The following is a 10,384-nucleotide window of genomic DNA, read 5'->3' on the forward strand; positions in this document are numbered from 1 at the left end:
TCACCAACTAAGTCATTCCCAGTCTCCACTCAAGACTCTGGTCACGCGCCGGAAGTAAAGTCTTGTGACTTGTGTCGTAATTTTTTCAAGGATTATTTTGCGGCTAAACACAGTAACAGCATAGCGATCTCGTTTGAGATTATTCAAGTGAATATGGTTGCTGTCACCGAAACAGGCTCTCTCTACTCTTCGCCAGTAAGTATATCGATTTTGTTAACCATCAAATAGGAGAAATATCGCACACAACTGCGCGCGTACAAGCAAGCGTCGTGTTCAATACTTTCACTTCGTTGTCGGTGCGCTATAATACATTTTCTCCCTGTGTTGCCGATGTTGTTTTTCTTCGTAAATGACATGCTTTTTGAAAGAAATGTTTCTTTTTTAATTTAATTAAATCTTTTTCGATTTAATAGACCGTAGATGAAAATTGAGAGCGTTCATGTCAGAACAGAGAGAAAATTGTGACGGCGCACTTGAGGAAGGCTGCTATAAAATTTCTACCTAAACAATGACAGTTTTGTACGTACGTTTACTGTCAAACTTATTGAACAATTGTTTTATTTTCTCCTCTTTTAAATCAGGTTGCCTTTATATATGTTTTCAATCTGATTATCGGCGTTGGAGCCTTGACTATGCCCAAGGCTTTTTCAAATGCCGGCTGGCTGGTTGCAATAGTTCTCACCGGCGTTTTGTGTTTTATGAGGTAAGCTCATTCACATCTTTTACTTGAAAACCAGTCATGTGTTTGATTCTATGAGGATTTAAACAGGTGTGTCACAGAATTCTAACACTTGTTTATTAAAACACAAGGATACTTACTGTCAAGAATTGAATGTCTTTAGTCTACTAAATGCAAATTGATTCACACGGCATTCATGTGATGGTTAAATTATAAATAATACTTAAGGTGTTCAGACCTATTGTTGCTCAAGCCTTCAGATGAGTGCATTGTGATATTTTTTAAGGCAACATATACAGGCATCAACTGCATAATAACCTGCCACTTGGTTATGAGCTTTTCAACAGTGGCTACGACCCTGATATACAGTCGCTTATTCAAGTTAAGCAACTGTGTAGGGGCGTAGCCCCATGAAGGTATCAGTGTTTAACTTTGTAATATTCATAATTATGACTGTGTAGCCACTTGACAACATACGAGGTTATGGGCAAAAAAAAGTAAGTACTGTTATATTTTTTTTCTATAATAATTAAGCTTGAGTTAATTAGGGGGGGGGCTGGGGGTATGGCAGGGGTGGGGTGGGGGTGCAGCAGGAAACTGGGAGTAGATGGGCAGAAACTTTACGGGAGGTAGGAGAAGAGAGAGTGGAAAGTGTTGATTCCCAAAGTGGCAGGAACCTGGAGAAATTGAGAAGTACTGTTAAAATTAATAGTAATACTTGTAATCAATCATTATTTATAATCATTATTGCAGTTTTATAACAACAACATTTATGGTTGAAGCAATGGCTGCTGCGAATGCTGTTTTAAGGGTCAGAGAAAGAGAAAAGAGTCTTTCTGTAAGTATCGGCCATATTACTTGTGATATTTTATTTAATGCCCCCTCTTTCTATTAAGCTTCCCTCCCTAATATTAGCCCCTTTGTATGTTCAATTTTTGAGATAAGCCTCTCCCTTTGCCAAAATGGTACATTATGACAATTTATAGACAAGAAAACAAAGAAATCCACCATGTATTTACCGGTACTTTTTATTGTTACTATTTTGTGAAAATGTGTTACTAGACAGTACTTACAGTACTTCTTTTATAAAACTGTACCTTAACTGACGTATGACTTATAAAGTAATTCCACCCCTCTAATAATCTCTCAATTTAGTCCCTCACCCACCCTCTTTAAAGGTCTTGCAAAAAAATGACTTCTACTGGGAGGGGGAGGGGAAGGGATTGATGTACATGTAATAGAGTTTTGTGGTATAGACCAGGTGTGGAGGACCATGACAAAAAACACACATTCAGTTGAAACTCTCCTTATGGACTCCTCCACAATACAGACACCTATATAATGGACATGTGAGGCGCAGTGGCCTAATGGTTAGCTCGCTCGACTCCAAGTCCAATGGCCCGGATTCGAGTCCAAGCTGGGGCACTGCGTTGTGTTCTTGGGCAAGACACTTTAATCTCATAGTGCCTTTCTCCACCCAGGTGTATAAATGGGTACAGGCGAATTTACTCCTGGGGGGTAATCCCTGCGATGGACTGGCATCCCATCCAGGGGGGAGTAGCAATACTCCTAGTCGCTTAATGCTACAGAAACTGGGATAAGCTCTGGCTGTATGAGCCACTTGGCTCAGACACAGACTTTACCTACTTTACCTACCGTAAAGATCCATGTATAAGCGGCACCTTTTTCCTCTTAATTCAAGTCAAAAATCAGGGGTGCGGCTTATCTACGGAAACATCTCTGGTTGGAGTTCTCAACTTCACTTGAACTTCAAACTTTATTGTCTGTACATTTTTTTTCCAAAATTTGAGCTTCCAAATCAGGGGTGCGGCTTATCTACGGGTGCGGCTTATACACGGAACTTTACGGTATATAATATAATGGACAGTATTGGTCCCAGAGAAACCAGATACAAATAATGTCTACCTCTATATAATAATTTTATACGAACACCTCCATATATATACGGACACTCCCCTTTGGTGTCCAGCAATAAAATTGACTATCTTTAAAACTCGTTTTGTGATAATTGACCTGACAATGAGTAAGCGTGAGTGATGTTATTTATCCCAGGGGCCAGTCACGCCACTTGTATGGGCCCCCTGTGATTCATCCCTCTTGAATTTGTTTTCTTCCTGTAGATACCGCCTTCTGATTTCAGTTCCTCAGCTCTTGTTAGTGGAGCAGCTGTACAAGTATCCCCTGATAATTCACTTTTCCCTGATGAGGAAGAGCCGCTATTAATTAGTAAGTATATCATGTAGCCATTTAATTCTGTAACATTTTACTGCCAATTACCTCATTTTATTAATTGGGCCATTCCAGACTATTTTTGATCATAGTTTTAAGTTGTTTTGAATTGAAATGAAGTGTTAACACAAGTGTTAACACTACTTAACTAACAGAGAAAATGTAAGGAAAATAGCATAAATGAACCTATGAACAGGTTTAAAGGCAGATGCTTCAGTCCATTAACTCACACTGTAATGCAGGCGAGGGCACATTGTATGCTCAGAGTGATCATACTTGCCAACTATCCCAGTTTTCCCTGGAGTCTCCAAGTTTTAAATAAAATCTCTCGGTCTCCTGGTTAGAGCACCACTGAATCTCCCAGGAAATGCCTACCATCGCTTTTTCAAAACTTTTTCGTTGATTTCGTTATTTTCGAGATTTCAAAAAGGAAAATAAAACAAGAAGTGGATTTAATGCTCTTATTTGAGCTGTTCTCGATCAGAACATGGAAAACAGAGCATTCAAATTGATATATATCCAACAAGAATTGTAATTGGTCAGAAATAAACCAATCAAATTGTACAATACATGGTAGACAGTTGGCGCGGTTTTCTAACTGAGAGACCCTCTGAAACCTTTGGAAGGCCTTTGGGTGATTTGCGGGTAGTATTCAGACATAGTTGAAAATGACCTTCTTACAATGCAAAGATTTTTTAGATCTCTTCTGATTTTTGTACTCTGGGGGTTGGCAGGTATGGAGTGAAGGACTTGAAATCCTGAGTGAGCAGGTGCTGAAGTTACCACTCTGACCACTACTGAGTTGGCGTTGTTCTCCATGGTTCCAATGCAAGTTCAACATTTATTAATACATTTGGTGGCAGCCTCCTGCCACTAGTTAGGGAATACTTTACCCTTCCTATGTTCATTTAATGAAATATTACATTCAGTTTTAGTGATTGTTCACATTAACCCTGAAACACAATTATAATAATTACAGTCAACTCTCTTTAAGACGGACACCGTCAGGACCGGTTACAACTGTCCATCTTAGTGAGGTGTCCGTCTTATAGGGAGTTTATTTACAGTAAAATGACTGAAAAGCGGCAGGGATGAGACCAACAGCAGGTGTCCGTCTTACAGAGGTGTCCATCTTATAGAGATGTCTCTTAAGAGAGAGTTGACTGTATTGTTTTTTTCTTAAACAGATGCTGATAGCAGTGCCAAACTAAAACATGACCTCTATGATATATCCAAGAAGGTAGAAATGGTAAGTATCATGTATGCTCTAGATCTGTATCTTATTGTTACATATGTTTATTGTACATTAAAAAAAATAGATTTCCAGGTGATGTAGAAATTAAATAACGTGGCTGGTTCAATTAACCAATAACTTATTGCAGTTAGTCTGTGATAATCTTGTCCTCAAACCCACTTTTTTTGGCTAGCACCGAGAATGCGGGATTACAAATTTGAGCATAAAAGTTAAAGACCAGAGGCCCATGAATTGCGACCCCCTCATCAGACTTGGCCAGAGTCTGCATTCTTTGTGCTGACCAAATGAAAAGATGAGATTGAGTCTGTGACACTATAAAACAGTATTCTAATCATCATTGCTTTCTTTTGCTTACAGGGTCAAATGGCTAACATGTTTTTCAGTAAAAGTAAGTATTCAGTTGTATGCCAAACTTAAGCAAATCATTACCTCAAGCTTTTGAACATAAGCCCTGAAGTGGTACCAAGATGGCTTTTTCTTTGGACATATTAATTTTACAGTTAGCCTCCCATGCAGTCGTTTTTAGGGGCGATCATTTTTAGGAAGAAGTGAAACATGATCACCCCTAAAAACAACTGCGTGCAAGGCTAATTTTCAGTTGGTAAAGCAGATTTTCTAGCTTGAAAAAAACAGTGGGCTAAATCGATTTCAAAGGCCTCTAAACATAAAATTATCTTTAAATTAAGAACAATTAGCATATAACATAACATAAAACTTTATTCACCCTCAAATGTTTGCTGTAACAAGGTCTCATCAACCTTAATCAGGCGCGTAGCTGAGGTTTTTGGAAGGGTGTTCGTATTGACAGGAATATTTATTAGGGGGTTATTAAATGCGAGCGCCGAAGGCGCGAGCCTCTAGGGGGGTCTGGGGGCATGTGCCCCAGAATATTTTGAAATCTAGAGGCCTGGAAATGCTATTTTCAGCATTGTGCACGTCAATATTTCAAACTCGATGGAGTGTAAAGTAACAGGTATTTTTAGTCATAACAACAATATTTCCGGCGTTTTGTTAACTCGATACATTTACATACCGGCTTAGTACACTAAACGTTTTACAAAAGCTTGACGTGTTCTGCAAAGGCATCTCAGGGTAAAAGCTTAAGCCCCCCACCCCTCGGTTCCACCGTCATTGTACTAAAAGCAGCGTCAAAGCGTCGATATGCACTAAATACACGTATCACCTGGGTCCCCCGAAATTTTATTCCCCGCCTTTTGTCTATTGATACTCCATTTATCAAATCCCGAACGCCTGTCAAGGAAATATTTTTCAACGATGGGATTATTTTTACTACATATAATACTAGGACACTAGGATATATTGAGGCCACTTACTAACTAATTCACTACAGTACTATTCGTAAAGCAAACTTGACAATTGCATCATCCTCGGGTGAAGGCCTTGAAATAGATTGATAATTTCGTCCAGATCGACAGGCATACTGATACTTGATATGCATGAGAGCCAGTGAGGAGAGCCCATTCTCCTTACAATTTAATACTTTCCCGAAACTTTTAGCGTTTTCTTGCAGGGTAATGTAAACGCTGCGATACTGCGACGTTTCCCATTCCCCCACTATTTGCTAAAAGCTGAAAATCAACAGTTTGTGTTTTCAGTCCTCCATTATTGACCTCCAAAGGGGGTTCGTTCGAACCCCTCGAACCCCCCTCCTACTCGCCTGTTAATGCATCTCACCTTTATATCTCATTTAATATAGTTGGAGTACGTCTGTTCTACTTCTGTATTGCCCTGTACCTGTATGGCGACTTGGCAATTTATGCAGCTGCTGTTCCAAAATCCCTCACTCAAGTTGCATGGTGAGATGGTCAACATTCTAAAATGTGAAAAGCTCAGTTGTGCATTTTTTTTAACACGTACCACTATCTTTTTTTATTTTGTCTGTGGAACTGTGAGTTGGTATCCCTGGCTGTAATTGTGATCAGGCAAGAGACTATCAATACTTTTCACAGTTCCTCTAACCTGGTGGGTACTATACTGTAAAATGGCTGAGAAAACCTGAAAAAATTCTACAGGTGCATGAAACGTGTGGTTGTCTTGCATACCATCCAGGGCGGAGTAGCATTACTCCTAGTCTCTTTATTAAATATTTATGTAAAGTGCCTAGGACAGGTAGTTGTTTGGCACTAAATTAAATTAAATAGACTGTGTGTTTCTCAACTTGCGCTCTATTAATCAGGGTGTTCATTAGGCATCGGAGATCGGAGAATTCTCCTTCTACTACAATTCTCCAGCTGAATTTCAAAGGCCTGAAACTATTTTTTTATAAAGATGCGGAACCTTTAAAAATCATTCTCCAGTTACTATACACTATTCTCCTGCTATTACAATTCTTAATGAAAACCCTGATTATTACTTAGTAATATACAGGCCTACTCATGAAACAGAAACTGTATATCTGGAATGGTTGTGTGGGCCATCCATAAGACTTGTGAGCCAGACTTTTTTTATCATTTCATTATAGCATTTTTTTTTTAATTTTATTCTTAGCGGATCATTGAGTGGGAATGATTCTTCTTTTTCCGCCACTAAACCCTGTTGGAGTTCTCTTACACAAATCAATGTCTATCGAGTCTTTCTGGTAAGTTATAAAATTTGTTATTATCTTGTGTTTCTAGCAGCCATCCGTGATCATCCAGGCTTATTCTTATCATCAAATCAGAAAAGAGTACTGGAGTAGGCTGTCATAACAGTTGTTATGTTACTTAGCAACCAGCGGTGTTGATAATCACCGATGACGTCAAGCTGATGTACAAGTTTCGGCAAGCTCTTGATGTTTTGATTAGACAATAAGAATCTAATTCTGGAATGGTTTAAGGTGGCTTTCTAAGCTTTTGGAGTCTGTGCACGCAATCTCAGGCAAAAATGATCGAACAAGGGTTGATGTCAAGCATTTCTAAGGAAATCTTTATCCATGACAATTTTTAAGGCCAGATAATGCTGTTGAAGCGTCCAAAGATTATTAGTTTGTAAATTTTTTACATGAAATTGCAACAAACGCCCAGCAAACACTGTGAGTAATCAGGACTCTAGTTGGAAACTCAAATAGCGTTCAGGTTCCCGGACTGAGAAAAAATTTACACCCTTGAAAATCACATGGTAGAAGTTTCCTCAAAACAGATATTCCAGAATCAATTTTCTATTTTTTACTAATTTAGGTGAATATACTGTAACCTCACTAAACAACTTGTTCCAACTTTTTCCAGGCAATTTTTACCATCACGTTAGGACCATTCACGTTTTTCAATGTTCAGAAGACGAAATACTTGCAGATGTTTACTACGGCCATGAGGTGGATAGGTGAGTTTCGGGTTTACCGTCAATGATAATTAGAGAGATAAAGCTTGACGTTATACGGCAAACGGCAAACGCGAGAATCCCAAGAATCGCCTTGAAAATGAAGGAAACGCTCCACGAAGTGAAATCACGCAATTTGTTTAGTTTCTTGCTTGACTCGGACATCGTAGAGGCCAACGACGCCAACGTGGTTGACCCCGATGACGATAAAGACATCGATATCGAGCTATCTGATTAGCGCAGATTAGATTAGTGTCCTATTCGCATACTCCGTTTTCTTTGTTACTCCGCTAGCAAACTACAATTCTTTTTTGTTTTGTGATATTAACGCCTCATATACATTTAACGCTTCCTTTGGGACCCCTAAAATTTAATAGACGACCTAGGCGTTTATTAGATCATTTACGGTACATGTTTACTGTCTAGTGTGATGCAGTATCTTCTTCTTCTTCTTCTTCTTCTTCTTCTTATCAACAGTCATCAGAGCGGTTTTCAACTGAGTGTAGTCGTAAAACCAAAGTTATCACTCTGGCCAATCACAGACAATACAGTAAATCAAATCATAATCGAAGAAATGCATGTAGCCGAAAACGTGAGTAAGCGAGTCACGACTGGTTTTGGTTTTACTTCTGATTGGCTCAGAAAGTGGCGTGAGTTTTTCATAAAAAGCACCAAAACCAATGAAAGTTGTTAAACTGACCAATCACAACAAACGCAAATAACGCAATCAGCCAATCGGAGCTCAAATCAATGTGTTACTGGTTTCAAACGCGGAAAACGCGCTTACTATCAAAATCACTAAAGTGGTAAAACCGCCGTTAGTAATTTAGACCGGCGGCGGCACAATTCATTACATCACCACTGACAAGACGCTCGCAAACACGAACCACGTGACAATTTTTCCAATCATGTGACAAGAATTGTGCCGCCGCCGGTTCAAATTCCAAAACGGTGGCTTTACCAATCTAGTGATTTTGATAGTAAGCCAAGGCACGATTGGTTTGCTCCTGATTGGTTGGGAAAAGAACATGATTCCTCTTATTGGTTAGGGCACACTGCATGGTTTGTACGTGTTTTCCCGCGCTTTGCCCCGATTGCACTCTCACTCTCAAGTAGAAATTGGTTTTATTTCTTGTTCCTTCCGCAGCCTTCATCATGATGATTGTACTCGCACTGGTGAAGATTGGTAAAGGCAATGTCAAACACGATACTCCCCCGGCGGATTTCACAGGGCTTCCCAACTTGTTCGGAGTCTGTGTGTATTCGTACATGTGTCAGCATTCTATCCCGTCCCTTATAACGCCGATGAAAAACAAGTCACGCGTCACGCTACTCTTCATCGCCGACTTCGCCGTCGTCATGGTTTTCTATGCTCTGTTGTCGTTCACCGCCATCTTTGCCTTCCGCGCGGAAGACCTGAACGACCTCTACACGCTCAACTTTTGGGGCTCCTCGGACAAGTTTACGGGCTATTTCCTCGCTTTGTTCCCGGTCTTTACTCTCAGCACAAACTTTCCAATCATCTCTATAACCCTCCGCGACAATTTAAAGAATCTGTTTTACCGCGAAGGACGACCATACCCCTGGGCAGTGGACAAAATCGTGTTCCCACTTGCCACGATTACCCTACCGATAATCGTGGCATTTATCACGCAAAACTTGGAAGTTCTCGTAGGGGTAACGGGCTCGTATGCCGGAGCCGGGGTACAGTATGTTATCCCCGCGTGCTTGGCGTACTATGGCAAGAAACACGTCATGAAGCTGACTGGTTGTTATGACAACAAGCACAGGTCGCCGTTTGGACGTCGTCTATGGATCATGTTTGTGATTGGCTGGGCGTTTGTGTGTATAGCTTTTGTGACTGCAAATCATATCATAACCAGGAAATAACTGGCTAAAAAATATCGAGATTAATGTATATTTACTATACCTAAATTTGTGTTGGATAAAATAACGAATTAAAAAAATTATATATAAACTGTACAGTGTTCCAATCTCAAACTGTGGGAAAAACAAGCGGCAAGCGCTTGTCGATGTTAATGCTGTTAGCACTTTTTTCTTAAATTTCATATTCAGGGTTCCTACAGGTCACGGAAAACCTGGAAAGACATGAAAGTTTGGAATTTCATTTTCCAGGCCTGGAATGTCATGGAATTTGAGTGTGGGTCATGGAAAGTCATGAAAAATGGTATTCATTGTACAAAATAAATTAGGCAGGTTTTTTTGTTAAGAAAAGGGTAAAAACGTACCCGAATTCAACATAATTTTATAAAATTTTTAAGAAAAATGGTCAAATTTAGGTCATGGAAATTCATGGAATTAAATAAAGTTAAAAAAGTATGAACCATGTATTACATATTGATTTTCTCATGTAAGCTTTGTTGTTTCTTTCGAACCTTCTTGCTACAGTTTTTTGATATTTATAACATTTTTTGTACTGAGTTACCGTGTATTTTACTTTTGTGGCAAATATATAAATTACCATTACAATCTGAGAGTATGGAACAAATGGAACCAATAAGGGCTAATAAAATAATGTTATTCTGTTTTTATTTAATTATACGAGAGACTACCGTCCTGCCCTCTTCTTAATTGTCCAGCGAACAGAATAGTTCTTATTGCTGCACGTGCACCATGTTTGAAATTTTATAGTATTTGATAAAAAGCGGCCAACTTATAGAAGACAAACCGCGGTTCGTATTCGAAGCACGTGAGCTCAGCCGCGCGTAAAATGGGGACGACGCGAGGCGGGGCGCGAAAAATGGGGACGAGGCGCGTCGATTCGTCCCCATTTTTCGCGTTCACCCTCGCCCCGCCTCGTCTCCATTTTACGCGTGGTCATTTATTTTTTCGCTTAACACTCGACGACACTGGCGAACGCTCAA

The 10,384-nt window shown here is 39.7% G+C and overlaps 1 protein-coding gene across 1 annotated transcript; it reads left to right on the forward strand.

The window, feature by feature from the left end:
• The first annotated feature begins 60 nt into the window (after positions 1-60).
• LOC144631967 (transmembrane protein 104-like) lies at positions 61-10,061 on the forward strand. The gene is made up of 10 exons (XM_078490555.1): positions 61-195; positions 582-703; positions 1,433-1,517; positions 2,821-2,926; positions 4,117-4,178; positions 4,542-4,572; positions 5,902-6,001; positions 6,693-6,783; positions 7,409-7,502; positions 8,647-10,061. Exons 1-10 carry the CDS (start codon positions 154-156, stop codon positions 9,387-9,389), a joined length of 1,476 nt encoding a protein of 491 aa, XP_078346681.1. The 5' UTR covers positions 61-153; the 3' UTR covers positions 9,390-10,061.
• The last annotated feature ends 323 nt before the right edge of the window (positions 10,062-10,384 follow it).

This window comes from Oculina patagonica, chromosome 12, assembly GCF_052425735.1.
Source record: "Oculina patagonica isolate OP01 chromosome 12, crgOcupat, whole genome shotgun sequence".
NCBI classification, from domain to species: Eukaryota; Metazoa; Cnidaria; class Anthozoa; order Scleractinia; family Oculinidae; genus Oculina; species Oculina patagonica.